General features: G+C 36.5%; 1 protein-coding gene across 1 annotated transcript in view; it reads right to left on the bottom strand.

The window, feature by feature from the left end:
• Nucleotides 1–23401, bottom strand: part of MAP4K5 (mitogen-activated protein kinase kinase kinase kinase 5) — a 114784-nt gene that overhangs the window by 88568 nt on the left and 2815 nt on the right. Inside the window, exon 3 of the mRNA XM_070469107.1 lies at nt 877–934. Coding sequence (XP_070325208.1) covers nt 877–934 — 58 coding nt within the window. The remainder of the gene's footprint in view (nt 1–876; nt 935–23401) is intronic.

The following is a 23401-nucleotide window of genomic DNA, read 5'->3' on the forward strand; positions in this document are numbered from 1 at the left end:
GTTAAGAAACTGCCTTGCAATGCAAGACACAGGTTTGATCCGTGGTCTGGGAAGATGCCACATGTCCTGGAGCAACTAACTGTGCTCCACAACTACTGAGCCCATGCTCTGGAGCCCAGGAGCCACAACAACTGAGCCTGCTGGCCACAACTATTTCAGCCCGTGCACACTAGAGCCCGTGCTCAGCAACATGAGAAGTCACCACGATAAGAAGCCTGAACACCGCAACTAGAGAGTAGTCTATGCTCTCTGCAACTAGAAAAAGCCTGCACACAGCAATGAAGACCCAGCATAGCCAATAAATAAATAACATTTTTTAAAAAGAGAAACTTTTAGGATATCAAAATTAAAAATTGCTTCAAGTTTTATATAGTAGTTTTATTTTCAAAGCAAGTTACTCAATACATTTCAAAACAAACAACCTTTTGACAGAAGTGTAAAAAAAAAAGCATGAGGCTAAGGCCAGAATTATTAAACCTATATCAACCAACAAGGGAATGGCTGATATATAAAATATAATTATCCTGAATTTCACCAAATATTTCTCCCAAATCAATGAATACTTTATTAATCAAATTATCATAAAAGCTAAAACTGAAGTTCAAATTTTCACTACAATCTTAAAAAGCAAATTACCTTAAGATTGTCAATGTGTCTTTCAATTTTTGAATGTGCATATTACAAATTTTATTTAGTAACAAAACTACTACATCAAATTTGTCTTTCATCAACAACCTCCAATGGAATTTCATACAACCATGCAGGAGATATCCTACTGCCCTGACAACATAAAAAGACTCTTTTGGAAGAAGGGAAACAAGGAAGGATATACAGAGAAAGGTGTTCAAAAATTATTTTGAGAGTTTTAATACATACCAGGCTCCAATTTGATAATTTTTACTGCAGCCAGCTCTCCCGTATGTATATTTCTGGCCTAAAATAAAAATGAAAATAAAAATTTTTTAAAGTCTGTCAACTATATAAAAGTTACTTGGTACTTTGTTAATTAGCTACGTATCAATCAGGTTTTTAACAAAGCTGAAAAATAAAATCTTTATTTCCAATGAAATGAGAATAATAATCTTCCCAGTAAGGGAAAATATAGAAAAAAATACACACACACACACAAAACTACCTTTAATCTCACCACTGAAAGACAACTACTGTTTAAAATTTCGGTTTCCAGATCTGAAAGAGACACCCCAATGTTCATCACAGCACTGTTTATAATAGCCAGGACATGGAAGCAACCTAGATGCCCATCAGCAGACGAATGGATGAGGAAGCTGTGGTACATATACACCATGGAATATTACTCAGCCATTAAAAAGAATTCATTTGAATCAGTTCTAATGAGATGGATGAAACTGGAGCCCATTATACAGAGCGAAGTAAGCCAGAAAGATAAAGACCATTACAGTATACTAACACATATATATGGAATTTAGAAAGATGGTAACGATAACCCTATATGCAAAACAGAAAAAGAGATTCAGATGTATAGAACAGACTTGTGGACTCTGGGAGAAGGCGAGGGTGGGATGTTTCAAGAGAACAGCATCAAAACATGTATATTATCTAGGGTGAAACAGATAACCAGCCCAGGTTGGGTGCATGAGACAAGTGCTCGGGCCTGGTGCACTGGGAAGACCCAGAGGGATCGGGTGGAGAGGGAGGTGGGAGGGGGGACCGGGATGGGGAATACATGTAAATCCATGGCAAATTTATTTCAATGCATGACAAAAACTACTGCAATGATGTAAAGGAATTAGCCTCCCACTACTAAAAATAAATGAAAAAAAAAAAAAAAACCAAAAAAAAATAAATAAATAAATAAAATAAAATCAGAGCAGCTGTAAAAAAAAAAATAAAATAAAATTTCGGTTTCCTTCCAAGTCTTTTCTTACACTTAACTTTCCTCAATTAAAAAAATTACTCATGGTTTTTATATATTTTATAAATATAGTCACAGGTCATTAAAGGAAAATAAAAATATCAAATCATGTATCTTACTATCTAGAGGAAAAAAGCTAACATTTAGTCTACACGTTTCCTTTTTTGCCCTGTGTGTGTGTGTGCTCAAATGTGTATGTGTTGTACAACACATGTCATCACAGTCTTCTACAATATGGTGTGCAGTTCAGTTCAGTTGCTCAGTCATGTCCAACTCTTTGTGACCCCATGGACTGCAGCACCCTAGGCCTCCCTGTCCATCACCAATTCCTGGAGTTTACATTGAGTCGGTGATGCCATCCAACCATCTCATCCTGTCGGTCCCTTCACCTCCCACCTTCAATCCTTCCCAGCATCAGGGTCTTTTCCAATGAGTCAGCTCTTCGCATCAGGTGGCCAAAGGACTGGAGTTTCAGCTTCAGCATTAGTCCTTCCAATGAATATTCAGGACTGATCTCCTTTAGGATGGACTGGTTGGATCTCCTTGCAGTCCAAGGGACTCTCAAGAGTCTTCCAACACCACAGTTCAAAAGCATCAATTCTTCGGCGCTCAGTTTTCTTTATAGTGTGCAATGCTGCCTAATTTTCCATTGAGGGTACATGTAATTTATTTAAATTATCTGCTATTAATGGACTTTTAATAGGATTAGGATTTAATAGAACCTAGGATTTTAATATTATTTTGGAAGTAGAAATATATATATATATATCTTATAGCTTTATATCTATCTATAGCCTTATTTCCCTCAAATAAATTCCTAGAAGAGAAAATATTTACCAGTTAACAAAATATCATGGACAGACTTAGTATAAATAATACTTCAATGATTATCACAGCGATTATTTTAGCACATATCAAAATCTATCAGTAAGGCTATAAGCATAATTGTTACGTCAAAAGGTATGTGGATTTAAAATGGACATACTGCCATATTGCTCTGAAAAAAAATTATTGGGATTTATACTCATGTCTTGGAGTAGGAAATGGCAACCCACTCCAGTATTCTTGCCTGGAGAATCCTCGGGACAGAGGACCCTAGTGGGCTGCCATCTATGGGGTCTCACAGAGTCGGACACCAATGAAGCAATGCAGCAGCAGCAGCAGCATACTTATGCCTAGCTTAGATGTTAAATCTATGTCTGCCAAGTTCTATTATAGGTACAGATTTGTATTAGTTTTTAAAACTTAGATATTTTCTCAGTGCAATATATACTTTTAAGTGGTTCATAAAACCATTCTTACTGCTAGATATTAAGGATATCATACATAGGTTTTTCATTGTTTAAGATTATTTTTAATGGATTCTAATGAAATGACTAGGTCAAGGGTATAAACATGAACATTTAAGGCCATCAACACATACTGCCAAAACGGTCTAAAAACATTGTACCGACATACTGTCATGTATAGTCGCTCAATCGTGTCTGACTCTTTGGGACCCCATGGACTATAGCCTGCCAGGCTCCTCTGTCCATGAATTCTCCAGGCAAGAAGTGGGTTGCTATTTCCTCCTTCAGGGGATCTTCCCTACCCAGGGATCAAACCCAGGTCACCTGCTTTACAGGCAGATTCTTTACCATCTGAGCCACCAAGGAACATTAATATGTTGCCATGATAATGCCAATATGAATGTTCATTTTATTAATTACACTCAGTGGCACACCATATGTGGAAATGCAATTTAATAATCTAGAACATTTTTCACTTCAGTGTATTAGATCTGAATGTGAATTTTCACACATATAAAAAATAAGGAGCATTTGATAAAACAAGACAGTATGATTACACTTTTTTTGCTGGATTAAGTAGGTCATGTTACCAAAGGAGAGCGGGAAAGAAAAGGGAAGGGAATAGAAGGATGACAAAGACTATAGGAAAGACAGTGTTAGAAGGGATATTTTTAGAAATGACATATAGAGGGTGAGAAAATAAAAGCATGGTGACAGCGATGCAGAGGCAGTCACAAACAGAAAGGTAGAAGAAAAAAAGGATTTTTTTCTACAGTAGCAGTCTCAAATATTTTGTGATTAGAAGTTCATATGTTTTCTTCATCTATCATGATAAACAGGGTAAGGTAAAGTCTCAGGAAGAGAAAACACGTTACCTCACCCCTGTCAATGGCCACCCTCCCCCCTAGCTGCAAGAGGACAGCCAGAAGCTTCACAATCATTCCTACCCTCTCTTCTTCCCTGTCATTAACAAAAGAATCATCTCAAGTATTTTCGCAGTTCCTAAGATCTTTCAGCATTTTATATCCATACAGTAGAATATTATTCAGTGATAAAAAGAAACGGTGGCAGTAAGAGGGAGTTTCAAGAGGGAGGGGGTCTATGTGTACTTAAATGGCTTATTCGTGTTGTTGTATAGCAAAAATCAACACAACACTGTAAAGCAATCATCCTCCAATTAAAAATTTTAAAAAAGGAACGAGCCATAGAATGGACACATGCATACGTATGGATGAATCTCTTCACTGAGTCCCTAACAATCACAACATTGCTAATCAGCTATACTCTAATACAAAAAAAATTTTTTAAACAAACAAAAAACCCCCAAACAAAACAACAACAAAAAGAAACGAGTCACCGAGTCATGAAAAGATATGCTGCTGCTGCTGCGTTGCGTCAGTCGTGTCCGACTGTGCGACCCCACAGACGGCAGCCCACCAGGTTTCCCCGTCCCTAGGGTTCTCCAGGCAAGAACACTGGAGTGGGGTGCCATTTCCTTCTCCAATGCAGGAAAGTGAAAAGTGAAAGTGAAGTCGCTCAATCATGCCCAACTCGTAGCGACCCCATGGACTGCAGCCCACCAGGCTGCTCCGTCCATGGGATTTTCCAGGCAAGAGTACTGGAGTGGGTTGCCATTGCCTTCTCCTGAGACGATATGGCAGAACCTTAAATGCACATTAAATGAAAAAAATCAAATCTAAAAAAGCTATATACTATATGAGTCCAACCATACGACATTCTAGAAAAGGCAAACCATAGAAAAAGGAAAAAGAACAATGGTTGCCAGGGGTTTGGCTGGAGAGTGATGAACAGGTGAAGTGCAGAAAATTTTCACAAAGGTGAAACCAGTCTCGGTATGAAACTGTAATGGATACATGTCATTATGTATCTGTCAAAATCCACAGAACTGTACAACACAAAGAACAAACCTTCATATAAACTACAAACTATAATAATGTATCAATATTGGTTGAATAATTGTAATAAATATACCACACTTAATGCAAGATGTTAATAAAAGGGGAAACTGCGTGGGTGGGTGGGTGAGGTGTGAATAAATATAACTATGTATCTGCTCAACAAGTCTATAAATAGAAAACTATACTAAAATTAAGCCTATTAATTATTTTAAAAGAATACATATAAAATTATATTAAGTATATTGATATTTTCAGACATATTGAACCAATGTTTATGATTAGAAACAATACAAATATGTTGTATTTCAATTTAACAGACCCAAAATGAAGATGCAGGAACTAAGGACACCGTTTTTAAGAGATTCTGAGGGACTCAGAAAGGAACAGACCATTGAAAAGTTTGAACAAGCACAGAATCACATAAAATAAAGATGGTATTTTAAAATTCAACTACACCATGTATAAGCCAAAATATATTACTTGTCGTTACAGAAATAAAAAGTAAAGAATATAAGCTAAAGCTTCCACTGACAGGACAAACATTTAAGTGTCAGTCTCCATTTTGAAGACATATTTCTGTTCTCTCCAAATGAAGACCCGATGGGCAAAAGTTCATACTCTGTAATTTTCCAGCTGGATTTTTAAAACAGAAAGCAGTACCAGGCTCTTTTATAATGAAAGGCAAAGAGGCTTTCAAAAAAAAAAAAAAAGATCTTCTAAACAGAGACTTTACAGATTCAATTTACTAAAGAGATCTTTCAGAAATTTAACTATACAATTTCACACTTTAATCCAGTAGAGTCATACATGGTACTAGTTTTTGAAACCCAACATTTCCTTTTGACAAATTAAGTGTGATATTCTCAAGTGTTTTTGTTTCTTAACTTTAACACATAAGAATTTGAAGATTCTATGCTGCATTTGTAAGAGGAAATAACAAATGCCACAACACCTCTACAAGAAGATCTAAATTATTTCTGATTCCCACTTATCTTAGAGGTTACTGCTATACACTAACACTTAGACATAAGGGTATACTCAACACCCAAAAGTCTAATAAAGTATTTCACAATAGTTTATTTATTTAACTCTTTATTAATCAGGAATTAAAATTATTAGATAAAAAAGATAAATAATAATAAATGGGATCGGTGTCACTATACAATCCATAGAAGAGCCTTCTCATTTAAATTAATTTTCTATTCTCATTGCCAGGGTACCTCCCTTATCTCTTAATATTTCCAGCTCAGTTTACTACCAGAGAAGTACTTTTACTCAAACTCTTCTGTCTTGGACTTTTAATGCATAGTAAAACATTCAATTTCTGCTTGTACCAAGAGGATGTTTGTCTTCCTAACTAAACCATTTCTATTTTAACAGTATTATGCAGTTGTCAGTTTTGTAAACCATGAACTTTTCCACATGCTCTAAGATTTTTAATGTGACTAAAAAATAATTAAAGTTTTCTGTTATCAACAAAAAATAAAATGATTTAAGGCATACATAGTCTATCTCATTAGTCTGGAAGATGAAAGTCCTCTCAGTGATTCTTCCCCCTCACCAACCTAATGCATTCCCATATGACTGCCAATTACATCTCTCAATTACATCTCACATCTTAATTGTCAGGGTTCCATGGTCCACCACTCTATTTATAATCTCTCCCTTAAAAATATCCTTAAATCCCTTCTCTTCTTATCCTCTATCATGCTAGTCTAGCAAAATCCTTATCTGATTAAACTTGGTTACCACTAGTTCCATACTGATACTGAATAACTAAACTAAACTGGGGAAAAAATTTTAAAATCACACTAACGGGCCTTACTTTCAAATCATTACACAAACTTCAAACTACAACTTCTCCACTAGGTTTGCTTTTCTACTCTTTGTAAAAAAACACTTTATACTTCTCTCTTGAAGCCTTCAACACTACCTAAGCCTCTGTTACTCCTCTGTTACCTATCCATTAGGATACTCTGTTTACTGAATTTAATTCCATATGAACAGAGTCTCTTCTCTTCTTTATCTAACATTCTCCTATGTAGTCCTGTGTCTTTAACAACCATATCCAGGATTAACCTCTCCTCACCCAGCTCCAGACTCCTAAATTCATGGAAACCTGATACGCATGCCAACCCTAACATGCCTAACATGTAACATTCAATTATCCCTGCTCCACAAACACTGTGATCCTCACAAATTCCCAATCGAAATAAAATTTACTGCAGCCAGTCAGGTACTTAAGCACAAAACCCAAGGTCACTGTTCATTTCTTTCCTTCACATTCCTCACATCCAATAACTCAGTAGACACTGGTATTTTAAAAATATAAAGCAAATTCATTAGCTTCTGTCTACCTCCTCTGCTATACTCCACTCCAGCTTGTCTCCATCAGAAATCAGCAGACTATTTAATGTGAAATGCAAAGGAACAGCAAGTCGAGGATAACCCCTAGTTTCTGGATTGTACAAGTGAATAAACACTGTGATTCCATTCACTAAGATGACAAACACAGAAGATGGACACATTTCATGGGTGAAGGGGAAGGACAGTGAAGGGACATAGATGAGGGGCTCAGATATGAACATATTTACATTTCAGGTTCCTAAAGATGACCCAGTACATTGGAAAAGACCCTGATGTTGGGAAAGATTAAGGGCAAGAGGAGAAGGGAGAGACAGAGGATGCAATGGTTGGATGGCATCACAGGATCAGTGGACATGAGTCTGAGCAAACGCTGGGAGGCAGGGAAGGACAGGGAAGCCTGGCTGCAGCACACGGGGTCGCAGAGTCAAACGGCACTGAGCCACCGAACAACAATGGAAAACTAACTGCATACACCATGGAGCATCCTGTAAGCCACTTAACAGCTCCTGAAGCTCAAGAACTAACGTGGACTGGAGGCAGACAGGGCATCATCAACATGACGGAATCCAGGCCAGTGGATGAGATAACCGAGGAAGAGTACATAGAGTAAGAAGAGAAAAAATCCAAGAACAGAAATCCTAAAATATTACTGACATTTAAGGAATAGTGAAACAAAACTCTCCAGGATAGATTAGATGCTAGCCCACAAAACAAATCTCAATAAACTTCAGTTCAGTCGCTCAGTCATGAAGAATGAAATCATAACAAGCAATTTTTTTCAATGACATTAGACTAGAAGTGAACTACAAGGGAAAAAAGTTGCAAAAAATACAAACACATGGAGGCTAAACATGCTACTAACCACTGAAGAAACCAAAGAGGAAATTTAAAAAGTACCTGGAGACAAATGAAAATGCAAACACACTCATCCAAAATCTACAGGATGCAGCAAAAGTAATTCTAAAAGGAGTTTATACAGACACAAGCCTACCTCAGGAAACAAGAAAAATCTCAAACATCTAACCATACACCTAAAGAAACTAGAAAAATAAGAATAAACAAACCAAGAGTTATTAAATGGAAAGAAATAATAAAAATGAGAGCAGAAATAAGTGAAATAGAAAAAAAATTTTAAATGTGAAAGATCAATAAAACTAAGAGCCGGTTCCTTGAAAATATGAAGAAAATTGATAAATCTTTAGCCAGACTCATTAAGGAAAAAAAAAAAGAGAAAACACAAATAAAATCAGAAAAGAAAGAGAAGTTACAACTGACACGACATATATCCAAGGATAACAAGAGAACATTACAAACAATTATACACCAATAAAAAGGACTACCCAGAAGAAACGCACAAATTCCTAGAAGCATACAAATTCTTACTGAATCAGGAAGAAACATAAAATATCAGCAGATCAATTACCAATAATGAAATTAAATCAGTAATAAAATTTTTCCCAACAAAATTCCAGGATCAGACAGCTTAAAAAGTAATTCTGCTAAGTATTTAAAGAAGAGTTAACGCCAACCCTTTGTAAATTATTTTTAAAAAATGAAAGAAGGAATACTTCTGAACTAATTCTATGAGGCAAGCACCATCCTCATACCAAAACCAGACAAAGACAAAACAACAACAAAAAAGAAAATTAAAGAATATCACTGATGAACATAGATACAAAAATCCTCAACAAAATATGAGCAAACTGAATTTAATAATACATTAAAAGGATTATACACTATGAACAAATGATATTTATCCCAGGGACACAGGATGGTTCAATAGCTTCAAATCAATCACTGTGCTATATCACATGAACAAACTAAAGAATAAAAATCATAAAAATCTTAAGAGATACAGAAAATGTTTTTGACAAAGTTCAACATCCATTTATGATAAAGACTCTACAACAAAGCAAGTATAATAAAAGTCATATATGACCAATCTACAGTGAACATCATACTTGACAGTGAAAAGCTGAAAGCATTTCCTGTGAAATTAAGAACAAGACAAGGATGCCCATTCTCACCACTTATATTCAACACAGTTTTGGAAGTCCTAGCCACAGTAATCAGAGAACAAAAATAAATAAAAGGAATCCAAATTGGAAAGGAAACATAAAACTATCAGTACTTGTAGATGACATAATATTATATAGAGAGAAAATTCTTAAGATGCCACCAAAAAACTATTAAAACTAATAAATGAATTCAGTAAAGCTGCAAAATAAAATCATCATACTACCTACAGACTCAGTGTAATCCTTATAAAAATACCAATGGCATTTTTCACAGAACCAGAACAAATAATTCTGAAGCACAAAACACTCCAAATAATCAAAACAATCTTGATAAAGCAGAAGAAAGCTGGGGGTATCACACTTCCTGATTTATTTATATTATAAAACTACAGTAATCAAAACAGTATGGTACTGGCACATAGGTCAATGGAATAAAACAGAGTCCAGATACCCACACTTATATGGTTAATTATTGCAAAGGAGGCAAGAATATCAAATAGGGAAAAGACAGCCTATTTCAGAAATGATGCTCAAAAAACTGAACTGCTACATGCAAAAAAATCACATGAGACTACTTTCTCACACCATCTACATATATCTTAAACTCAAAATGGGTTAAAGATGTAAATATAAGACCTAAAAACATAAAACTGGAGAAAACATAGGCAGCACACTATTCGACATTGGTCTCAGCAATATATTTTTTTTTAATATTCTCCTCAAGCAAGAGAAAATCAAAAATTAAAAAAAAGCAAACTATATCAAACTAAGACACTTTGCACAGCAAAGGAAATTACCAACAAGACAAAAATGCTATATACTGACTAGGAAAATATACTTGCAAATAATATATCTCATAAGAAGTTAACATCCAAAATACATAAACAACTCATACAGCTCAAGATCAAAAAACAACAACAACAACAACAACAAAAACTCAATTTAAAAAATGGGCAGAGGACCCGAATAGATGCTTTTCAAAAGACATATAGACAGCCAACATGCATATGTTGAAAAAATACTCAGCACCACTAATCAGTGAAATGCAAATCAAAACCACAATGCCGCAGCTGTCAGAATAGCTATCATCAAACAGATAACAAATAAAAAGAGCTGGCAAGGGTGTGGAAAAAAGGGAACCCTCGTGCACTGCTGGTGGGATGTAACTTGGAGCAGCCACTGTGGAAAACAGTATGATGGTTTCTCAAAAATTCAGAATTATTGAATAGAACTGCCACATGACCAAGGAATATCACTTTTGGGAATCTATGCAAAGATAACAAGAACACTGACTCAAAAAGCTACACACTGCATGCCACTATCCACTGCAGATTTATTTACAATAGCCAAGATATAAAAGTAACCCAAGTGGAGACACACACACAAAAGCACACACATGTGTGCACACACACACACAAGTATATTACTCAGCCATAAAAAATGAAACCTTCTCATTTGTAACAATGTAAATAATCTTGTGGATACTATGCTAAGTGAAGTAAGTCAGACAAACACTTTGATTTCTCCTATAGGTGGAATCTAAAGCACAAAACAAAACAGAAACAGACTCACAGATCAAACTGGTGGGTTGCCAGAGGGGAAGGGGATGAGAGATGAGTAAAATAAGCGAGGGAGATATAAAGGTATAAACTTCCAGTCACAAAATAAATAAGTCACAGCGATGTAAAGTATAGCATAGAGAATACAGTCAATAACAGTGTATAATAAATTGGTATGGTAACAGATAACTAGATTTACTGCTGTGATCATTTTGTAATGTATAAAAATATCGAATCACTCTGTAGTACACCTGAAACTAATATTGTAAATCAATTGTTTTTGCTGTTGCTGTTTAGCCTCTAAATCATATCTCACTCACTGTGACCCCATGGACTATAGCCGCCTGACATGCTCTTCTGTTCACAGGATTTCCCAGCCAGGCAAGAATACTGGTGTGGGTTGCCATTTCCCTCTCCAGGGATCTCTAGGGTCCAGGGATCAAACCTGTCTCCTGCTTGGCAGGCAGATTCTTTACCACTGAGCCACTTGGGAAGACTTGTGAGTCAAGTACTCCTCAACAAAAACAAATGAGTAGGTAGGGAGGTAATAAGAAAGGAAAGAAGGAAACAGACAAAACTAAAACTGCTCTAGAGACACTGTTCTATGAGAATCTTAGTTTGGAGGAAATTTTGGAAATCATCTAATTCAATCTTTTTTCTAAAAAGCAATTTTCTTTTACTTAGTCTATGGAAGTCATTTGGTCAATTTGATACATTCGTCTTTAGAATAAATTTAGTTGTATAAAGGCTTTTTATGATAAGCGAAATTGCAACTTTCCTATAATTTCTCTTCAGTCTCCCTGGTGGTCTAGTGGTGAGGATTTGGTGCCCTCTCCTCAGTGGCCCCAGTTTTGGCCTGTGAGACAACACTGGTTTATTCCATTCCTCCTATGACAAATTTCAGATACCTAGATTCATTGACTTCTTCAGTTAAGTATGTACTGAGTTCCTACGTCACTCAGGGGGCCGAGTTCTAGTTTTGACACAGCTCAGACAGAATATAACAACTCCCTTCTATCTATGGGTGAAACATGCTAATTTCCCAACATGCTACATACAGATTCCAGACCCTTACCACTATTCTGCTTTGACCATAAACTCAAAGTTTGATACCCAACAAAAATGACAGTAGTTAAAATATTAGATTCATTACAAAAGTCATGGTATAGGTGACTTAGATTCTTTCTTCAAATCTCTATAAAGGTATGATATTTTTTAAATTCAAAAATAAATGTTGAAAGTGATATATTCAAAACAATGCAGCACTTCATCCTGTGGCAAGAATAAAGTAAAGTGCTTCATTTTACTTCTATTATAAATCTTTTTAGGAAAAAGGGAGGTCATAAATACATACTGTAGACTATATAAGTTATGTAATTTCAAGGAAACCACTTCCAATAAGATCATCAAATTTATGTGAACAAAATATCATAAAGAAGGGAGCCATTTATATAGCATATTTGCCAGATGAAAATTTACTATAAAGGTAAGTCATTAATCATATTAACATTTATTCACTCAGCACCCCTTATGCATTGCGTACTTTAGGTATGAGGGTAGTACTGGTGGGGTAATAGCAAAGAATTAAAGATTTACCTGCTTTGTTTGAGTTTCAATGGGACAGATTTCAGATCCATACAGGAAAGTTTTTTATAGTACTTAAAGAGGAACCAACTGCTTCTAAACATAGCATGTTTTTATTATTTAAATAAATTAAATGATCCCTTATAAAGGATAGGGTAGGGGACATATGTACTCTGTAAGAGGTTCCTGCCAGCTCCCAAATTCCTTAATTTTTGTGGAGTAAGTTATTTCCAAGCTGCCTTCCAAATCTAGACAAGTGCTCCCTCTCCACTGAAGGAGGCTGTATTGCAGGGTTTGCCCCATTACCAGGCAGACTTATTCAGAGTCTAAGGTCTGACTGTTAGGGTGAACCCAAGTCTGTCCAAATGACTTTTAACTCAGGATACACGAGAGCTTTAGTCTGTCAGTATACTTACTTGTGTCTGAAAAGAAGCCCTTTCCTAATATAAACTGATTTTATCAAAGGGAGCATTCCTCCTAGAGGATTGTTTAAACTGAATTAAGTATCCTTTGTCACTAAGGCGGCCTTAGTGGCAAAGGAAAAGGGAGAAAAGGGCTTGAGTTAAGATTAAAAGAGGTAGGCAAAAAAGAAACATAAAAATATAAGTGTAAAATAAGGTGGCAGAAATAATTAATTATTAATAATTTTTAAAAGGTGGGGAATACATAAACACCTAATCACTGTTAGTGGGTGCAACTTTGGGTGGAAATAATTGGTCAAATTCACTAAAAGCTTAAACATAACTCAGAAAACTTATTTCTAGTTTATTTCTACTTAAAGAACTAATTAAGGATATGCGAAAAGAATTTGTTCAAGGGCATGGATCACAGTATGCTTAATAAGGAAATACTGGAGATGATTTGCTTGTTCAGCAATAATGAATTAAACATTGTACAGATACAAGGAAATAATACAAGTATTAAATGTGTACAGTTACATGAAAAGTGTGACACACTGTTAAATGAGAAAGTACATTATCAAATATGTATTCCACATAGTATTCTACATATAATGTGTTTACATATAGTACATATTAAGATTTATGTGTGTGCGTGTGTGTCAGGCGCTTCACTTACGTCCAACTCTCTGTGACCCCGTAGACTACAGCCCACAAGGCTCCTCTGACCATGGGATCTCCAGGGAAGCACACTTGTGGGGGGAGAGGGGGTTGCCATGCCCTTCTTCAGGGGATCTACCAAATCTGGGGATGGAATTCGTGTAATGTCTGTGTCTCTGTGATGAAGGCGGATTCTTTACCAACTGAACCATCTGGGAAGCCCTGATTTACGTATGTGTCCTTAATATGACTTTTCAAAAGTTTTGAAAGATACATAAAAATTTTCATCTTTCAATAAAAGAAGTACATGTAATTTTTTCATTTATTCCTATATCATAGTTTCTAAAACAAACATCTATTACTTAAAATGTATTTTTTGAAAAATGTAGGAAAGAAGGCTATTAATTCTGAGGCAAGGAAGAAAGAGGCAAAAAGGAAGGCAAGTCCTACCCATGAATAGGAAATTATTCCTGGGGAAAAAAAATTATAGGGAACCCAAGCATCTCCATTGTCTATTATGTTTAGGAGCCAAAAAGCTTAAAATGCAAAAGCTGTTAATAATTTATTGCAAGTTATGTCTATTAAAATATATTGTCATGCCCACATTGGATTCCTCTTGATACTGATAAGGGACAGGGTTAAAAAAAGAAGAGAGGGGGCAAAAAGGGCACAAGGCACCTAAAAAAGAGGAAGCACGTATGTGAGAGGTAACACATGGGTTCACAAGATAGCCTTCTCGGGATATGACTTAAATTAGAGGCAACTGGAAGTAACTAGCTAACACTACAAAAGGCAGGCTATTCTACCACATGAAATAATTAGCATTTTATTTATTTTAACTTAGCTTACCAAATCTAGTCTATGGGACCCAGTTAATCCAGGTAACAATAAGTCTAAGTTTCCAACAAAATGAGCACAAGAGAAGACACATCAGGAAGGCTGTCTAACAACCAAGAAAAAGAATAGTTTCTCTTTTATTTATTAACACACAGGATGACTATGAGCTAAGTTAATCTCCACAGTAAAAGCAAACTGAGCCTGAGCTCCAATTTGGAAAATTTAAGGGTAAAGGGTAATGACCGACCAGGTGGGTAACCAGAAAAAAGTACTTCTGAAATTTCGAGTTAAGACCTGAAGCTTATATGCATATTCAAATCAGTCCAAAAAAATCTCTCACCTCTTAGCAGAGGAATAAGGCTGCCAAGTCTCATCTGACCATCTGCCCATAATTTGTTTAGAGCTTTTTACATGCTGGGCAATGTGTTAAGGGCCATGTATACAGCAATGAATTTAAAGATGTAGTCCTGAGGCAGTTTGCTTTAGTGGAAAGAACAGGAACTACAGAGTCAGAAGATCCGGATTCATGTCCTCACAGTGCCACCTATAACTGTAAGACCTAGAGCAAATAAGTTTCTTCTTGGGTAAATCAGAGATGACAATACATCTGTCCCACCTATTTCACAGGACTATTGTGAGAAACAAGTAATATACTGATTTTGAAAGAGCTAAACAAACATTAGTCACTCTTAGTCATTTTAATCCAATTTTATTTTTATAAAAATGTTAGAAGGTGGGGGCCAGCATGAGTCATGGGCCCAAACACCTCCAAGGATAGACTGGGCTATCAGCCGGCTTCCCACATCATCTTTTCAAAATCTCAGTGGGAGATTATGACATTTAACAGAAGTAGAGTTATATTAGACCTAAATTCATCTTGCCTTTTTCAAAGAGTAATCTACACTCTCAAACATATACAGTACTTCACATAATTGAAAAGCAAAAGCTTCCTAATGACATTCAAACATGTCAAATACTCAAAAGTAGTCTAATGCAGCCAAGTGAAAGTGACTGCTCCAATTTATTTGATCTAGAACTAAATTCTCAAACTGACAACAAAGCCCTGAAAACAAAGTATCACTTGTTAATAAGTTAATGAATATCACATGTTTCTCTTCCTACATATTTGGTCTGAAACCACAATTTAAAGCTTAGAGTGAAACATATAAATTCTGAAAGCAAAAGTAAATATCAGTTCAGTTCAGTCATTCAGTCGTGTCTGACTTCTTGTGACCCCATGGCCTGCAGCACACTAGGCCTCCCTGTCCATCATCAACTCCAGAGTTGACCAAAATTCGTGTCCATCGAGTTGGTGATGCCATCACACCATCTCATTTTCTGTTGTCCCCTTTTCCTCCCACCTTCAATTTTTCCCAGCATCAGGGTCTTTGCAAATGAGTCAGTTCATCACATCAGGTGGCCAAAGTATTGGAGTTACAGCTTCAACGTCAGTCCTTCCAATCACTATTCAGGACTGATTTCCTTTAGGATGGACTGGATGGATCTCCTTGCAGTCCAAGGGACTCTCAAGAGTCTTCTCCAACACCACAGTTCAAAGCATCAATTCTTCTGCACTCAGCTTTCTTTATAGTCCAACTTTCACATCCATACATGACTACTGGAAAAACCATAGCCTTGACTAGATGGACCTTTGTTGGCAAAGTAATGTCTCTGTTTTTCAATATGCTTTCTAGGTTGGTCATAACTTTTCTGTCAAGGATTAGTGTCTTTTAATTTCATTGCTGCAATCACCATCGGCAGTGATTTTCGAGCCCAAAAAGATAAAGTCTGTCACTGTTTCCATTGTTTCCCCACCTATTTGCCCTGAGGTGATGGGACCAGATGCCATGATCTTAGTTTTCTGAATGTTGAGCTTTATGCCAACTTTTTCACTCTCCTCTTTCACTTTCATCAAGAGGCTCTTTAGTTCTTCTTTGCTTTCTGCCATAAGGGTGGTGTCAACTGCATATCTGAGGTTATTGATATTTCTCCTGGCAATCTGATTCCAGTTCGTGCTTCATCCAGTTCAGCGTATCTCATGATGTACTCTGCATAGAAGTTAAATGATCAGGGTAACAATATACAGCCTTGATGTACTCCTTTCCCGATTTGGAACCAGTCTGTTGTTCCATGTCCAGTTCTAGCTGTTGCTTCCTGACCTGCATACATATCTCTCAGGAGGCAGGTCAGGTGGTCTAGTATGCCCGTCTCTTTCAGAATTTTCCACAGTTTGTTGTGATCCACACAGTCAAAGGCTCTGGCATAGTCAATAAAGCAGAAATAGATTTTTTTTTTTGGAATTCTCTTGCTTTTTCTATAATCCAACAGATGTTGGCAATTTGATCTCTGGTTCCTCTGCCTTTTCTAAATCCAGCTTGAACATCTGGAAGTTCACAGTCCATGTACTGCTGAAGCCTGGCTTGGAGAATTTTGAGCATTACTTTACTAGAGTGTGAGATGAGTGCAATTGTGTAATAGTTTGAGCATTCTTTGGCATTGCCTTTCTTTGGGATTGGAATGAAAACTGACCTTTTCCAGTCCTGTGGCCACTGCTGAGTTTTCCAAATTTGCTGGCACATTGAGTGCAGCACTTTCATAGCTGAACTGGAATTCCATCACCTCTACTAGCGTTGTTCACAGTGATGCTTCCTAAGGCCCACTTGACTTCGCATTCCAGGATGTGTGACTCTAGGTGAGTGATCACACCACTGTGATTATCTGGGTCATGAAGATCTTTTTTGTATAGTTCTTCTGTGTATTCCGGCCACCTCTACTTAAGATCTTCTGCTTCTGTTAGGTCCATACCATTTCTATCCTTTATTGAGCCCATCTTTGCATGAAATGTTCCCTTGGTATCTCTAATTTTCTTGAAGAGATCTCTAATCTTTCCCATTCTATTGTTTTCCTCTATTTCTTTGCACTAAGAATCTACTAAAGTTGATCTATATTCTATCACACTTGTCTTCATCAAAAACACTGGAAATGATAGTTAAAATGAAAATACTGAACCTATGAAGATAATAAGAACACTAGATGCATTATAAGCCTAAGGCTGAGGCTGTATCTAAAAGTTAATTTTGGAACTGAAATTTATACACCTGCACCACTGATGGCACTGTTTTATGTCTGTTTTCACAATGTTAAAAGTATTTTAAAGACTTTTATTGTTTTTGCAACATTTCTATGAAAGTAGAAAGGAATTTTAACATCATTTGCCTCTAACCATGATCCTAACCTTCACATCCACCATCAGAACCATGATCTTTTTTAGGAAGTCATAACATAAAGCTACTTCTACACAGTAAGAAAAATAAATACAAAATAAGAGTTTAACCAAATGATTTACAAAACAGTAAACATCCATAGTAGTACACTTCATCTGAATAAAACATGTTTTATTTTAATAGTAATATTACACAATATTTAAAACATCAAGTTAAATAACTTTTAATAAGATATCCACTAGCTTAATAAAAAACATCATTTTAAATAGACTCTCATTTCCTGCTGTTAACCTATTTTTGCAAGTTATTCAGTCTCTCTCACCCTAACATAACAACCCAACTGTCTCTTATGTCAGATTACCAGGTTACAGAAAGGATAGTATATTCACACATACTGTTAGTTTTTTTTTTTTTTTTAAGTGAGTGGTTGTTTTGATAGCAAATGTCAGAGAAATAACAGGCAGAATATATTAATGTGTCCATCCTCTATTACCTTCAGATTTGGAGTCATTAGCCATGTCTATTTTATTAGCATTTAAAGATTAGAGAACACCAGTGGGGAAAGATAGTAGAAGCAGACACACATCCTTTGTTTGCAAAATTATGCTGTTAAAAAATGACATAGAAATGGGTAACTTACATACAACTGCTGAACTTAATTAAAATCACAATGACTTGTATTCCTGCACCAGCCAATGAGATGCAATGATGGCAATGATGGTGTCTCAGTTCTAACTCATAACACTAAGCTTACAATTTAGCTGAAGAGATAGGGTTAGGTGATTCAGTAAGATAGAGAGATATTTAAGACTTCCTCTGATTACCCAGATATCAGCTTGGCCAACTCCTTATTTGCCTGAAGTCTTTTACTCAAACCTAACCTTCTCATTGTGGCCCACAAAGCTCATCCTAATATCATTTCTCAACCTACCTTCCTGATATCACCCTGGCAACCCTGAACCCCTTAACTTGTTCAGCTTTTTCTTCTTTCCACATCTTTAGTCACCTTCTAACACCCCATACAACTTATTTATTATGCTTATTGTTTATTCACTCTCTCTTTCCCCTACAATGTAACTTCCACAAGGGCAAGAATCTTTGTCTGCACTGCTCACTGGTATATTCCAAGACCCCAGAACAGTGTCTGGCACTTAAGGGGCCCTCTATAAACAATGGTTGAACCTTTACCCCTTTCCACCCTATCATCTCCCGGCTCCATCCTAGCTTCCAATTCATCAATGTGCCTCATCCTACCATACCCATAACGGAACAACTGGGACTGGAAATCAATGGAGACTCTATTTCAGAGAAGAGAATAAAAGAGGAAGGAAAAAGAAAGGTAGAGAAGGAGGTTTTAAATTTACCCCCTACCTTTTGATCCCCAACAATTCCAACCAAAGTTTTCGCATGTAATCTTTCTAAATTTTCAATTCCTCCCAAATTCTGTCTTGACTGCTTTCTTAGTCAAATTCCTTCTCTAAACTCACAACACTCCTGGTCAACTGGGTGATAAGACAAGTTTAAAGAATAATAACTGAAAAACTGTAATCAGACTCAATGGAAGGAAAAAAAAAACAGAAACAGTGGAAGAAACATCTGTGTCTCATTTCCTTTTCCCTTCATAGCTAAGCTGCTTCAAAAAGTGGTCTACATTCCCCTACTTCCTTACTGACCATTCACATCTCAACTCTTCTGCTCTGAACGAACATTTCTGATTCCTTACTTAAATGACCACTATGTCACTCACGCCTTCAAAACATTTTTATTGAGCACTTACTATATGCTAGGCACTATGTCAGGTTAGCTGATTCAGTGGTAAACACAATTCCTAGACTTGCACTTTGAGCAGAGGAGGAACACTGACAGCAACAAAGATGAGTGACAAATGATAAATATTATTTAAGAAGTTATTGCAGACAGATATGACTTTATCTAACGGACAGAAAAGGCCTCCCTGAAATGCAATGTTTAAAGAGAAATGCAAACAGTAAAAGAGAGATGAAAGACAAGAGGAAGGATGTTTTAGGAAAAGGAAACAGTACCTGCAAAAACCTGACGGACAGAGTAGAGTACATATAAAGAATGGAAGGAAATTCAATGTCAGGAGAGACAGGCCTTAAAAGCCATATTATTCTAAAACTTTAATCTGTGGACAAAGAGAATAAAAAGAAATGACACGAAACCTCAGATTTAAATTTTCTGGAAGATGAAAATATTTGCCTTATCGCAATTAGAGCTGGAGGAAACAACAGACTCAGGATGATAGAGATGAGTTCTTGAAACTCCTTGAGTTCTATGGAAAGAACTTCCTCATAACTTTTTGTTTCTTCTCAGACACCTTCAACATATTCTTTTCTTCTGTCATAATTCTAAGGCTACTGTCTTTCCTCAGCTCTCTTACAAATGTACTCTTCTAGGTAACCTCAGCTGTACTACACAGGTACCATCCCACAAAGAGACAATGACTCCCAAACCTGTATCCCCAGTCCAGCTCTCTTAAGGCCAGAGCTGCATTTTCTACCATCTGTTGGACATAATCACCTATGTACTGTCATACATCCAAAACCAAACACAAGATCCAGAACCCACAAATCTGGCATTTCCTAATTCTGTTGATGATACCAATGCAATCATCCAAGCAGAAATTCTAAATGCAACTGGCTACCAGTTTTTCCCTCACTCATCACCGGGTAATTTTGATCATCTAAGTACAATGCAAATCTATCATTTCATCTCTAATACCAGTGCCTAAATTTCAGCTTGCATAAACTTTAATCTGGATTATTCAGTAACCGGTCTCTATACTTTCAGAAACTTTGTCTAATCCAGCCTCTACACGAGAGTTTCCCTCCTAAAGTGTTTCTTCAGTTTACAGGAAGAAGCCCAAATTCTTTGCTATGACATACAAGGTCCATTATCTGGTCCTTGTCTGCCAGTGAGTGATTGAGTGAAGTCGCTCAGTCAACTCTTTGTGACCCCATGGACTGTAGTCTACCAGGCTTCTCCATCCATGTAATTTTCCAGGCAAGAGTACTCAAGCAGGTTGCCATTTCCTTCTCCTGGGGATCTTCCCGACCCAGCGATCGAACCCAGGTCTCCCACATTGCAGGCAGACACTTTAACCTCTGAGCCACCAGGGAAGCCCTGTCTGCCAGTAAATAGCTTGTACTCCCCATCTATGGAGTCTCTGCCAGGTTTGGTCAAACCAAACCTGGAAAGCAGATGCAGATCCCTCAAGATTTATCATGGCTTTTCAAGCCACTAGGTATTTGCACACACTATTCCCACAGCCTACGATTTCTTTCCCATTTGTCCACCTAGAAATCACCATGAATTCTTTTAAAATCCAGTTAATGTCCCCTCTCTTTTTAATATTCCCTGGTTTGTATCATAGTTCTCTTCCTTCTTCTCCTTTCCCTAGTCCCTACAGAAAAAAAAAAACAAAGTTGAGCATTTCTCCCACTTCATTTCTATTCTGGCATTTACCAAATTATGACTGCTTACATGTCTGCTTTCCTGACTAGATTATGTGTTCCTGTTGATAGTGTGCTTTTTTCATGTGTGCATCCCCATACCATACCATACATTGGCACTCAACAGAAAAAAAAAAAAAAACCAAATATTTCCTGAATAAATAGAAAGAAATAAGTATTTCTTGAATAAATGAGTATCTACAGAAGGACTGTGATGTATCAAGTTTTGTTTTTATAAAATGAGATCCAGGGTTAAGCTTTAATGTATCTAAAGTCACTAGAACTGTGATTTCTGGCTTGGGGAAAAGAAAGGGACGGTATATATAAAAGAGGGATTCATTACAGGGAACCCAGTTCATCCAGCACCCAGAGAACACACAGAAGTAACAAGACTATGTGACAAAGATTTCTACACAAATTATAACATTATTTTAAGTTGTAAAAATTAAAAACAACAATGTGAAACTTAGAATCATTAACTAAATGAGGATTTGTTCAATGGGTCTTTTAAACATGGTATTTTTGAAGACTATTTAAACACCAGGGCTCATTTAGTCCACCTGTCAATGCAGGAGATGTGGTTTCAATCCCTGGGTCGGGAAGATCCCCTGGAGAAGGAAATGGCAACCCACTCCAGTATTCTTGCCTGGGAAATCCCATGGACAGAGGAGCCTGGTGGTCTATAGTCCACGGGGTTGCAAAAGTGTCAGACATGACTTGGTGGTTAAACAACAACAACAATTTAAAGATCAGGGAAAATGCTGGCCATTCCAACCAAGTAGAAAAGAGATACATCATGATACCAACTTTATAAAAGCCATGTTTAAAACATATTGGTTTGAAAACTTTTAGGAAAAATGCCTGAAATAAACTATTAATAATAAATTATTAACAGTACTTATCTCTGGTTAATTTCTAAAAATAATATCATTCAACAAATATTTATTGAGCATCTGTCTGTCTGCTACTGTACAGTAATGAGCAGAAGACATTTGTTCCTGTCCTGGAGCTAAACGTATCACACTTTTATATAATCAATCGGAAAAAGCAATACAGGTTAGAAAAGAATACATGAGATCAACCCACCCTAAATTTATAACCCATAAAAAAGATACTAACACTTCTCTGGAAGGGAGGTTGGGAACAACTTTGATACAAATACTTGGATAAAGGCAACCTACCCAAATGACTTGTCCTGTAGTTGCAAACTGTATCATGATACAATTGGCTAATTACTATGGACAGAAGGTAGCAGAGACACTAACTCTCCAGGCTTCCTCCTTCAGCTGGAAGATCTTAAAATTAATGTTAATTATAAACAAAATTTGCTTAGCTGAAATTTAATCTCTCATACATCTTCCACCGCATTTCTTTTCTCCTTTGTGTTTCTTTCCCCTCCACTATTTCCTGCTTTCACCTTCAATAATTTAACCCATTTATTTAAAGGAATCTTTGTAATAGTCTTTCAACCCAGGAATAGCCAGTTTGAGTTCTGCCCTCCTGGGGATTCTCAAGAAAGACAGGAGCTTCAGAGGGGATCTGTGTCTCTGAAGAACAAAAATAATTCACCAAAAAATCTCAAAGCTTCAGGTCCATAAGATAGAAAAAGAAATAAGGAACTTTCCTGGAGGTCCAGTGGTTTAAGACTCTGCGCTTCCAGTGCTTCACTGTAATTATTTTGCTAGTTTACATCACAGACTGAAATTCTCCTAAAACTTTCTAGGATTTTCAGTTCATCCTAAACACAGTGATAAATAATAAAGTTAAGTGCTCTGAGTTAAAAACTTCAATCCTACAGTTTGAATGTTACATGTTTTTAGGCACATTAAGCAGTAAATAGACAGACTTAAAATTCTGTAGGTTTTAAAATATTGAAAATGGATATGCTATGAAATAGTTTTCCAGAAATATTTTTCCTAGGGGACTCAAGTAATTGAATTTTTGTAATAAAAATACATATGCAGGATATAATCAGCATTACAAGAATATATAGAGCATTAAATGTTAAGTTAGTGTTGTGATGTCAAAAGCATACACCCAGAGAAGTAGGGGACAGAATTAATGATAGTCATTCATTCATCAGTTTCAGAAAGTACTTATTCTATGCCAGGCACAATTCTAGGTACCATTAGAGACAGAGCAGTGAGTAAAACAGATAAAATTCCTGCCCTCAGGGAGT

This window comes from Odocoileus virginianus, chromosome 6 (assembly GCF_023699985.2).
Source record: "Odocoileus virginianus isolate 20LAN1187 ecotype Illinois chromosome 6, Ovbor_1.2, whole genome shotgun sequence".
NCBI classification, from domain to species: domain Eukaryota; kingdom Metazoa; phylum Chordata; class Mammalia; order Artiodactyla; family Cervidae; genus Odocoileus; species Odocoileus virginianus.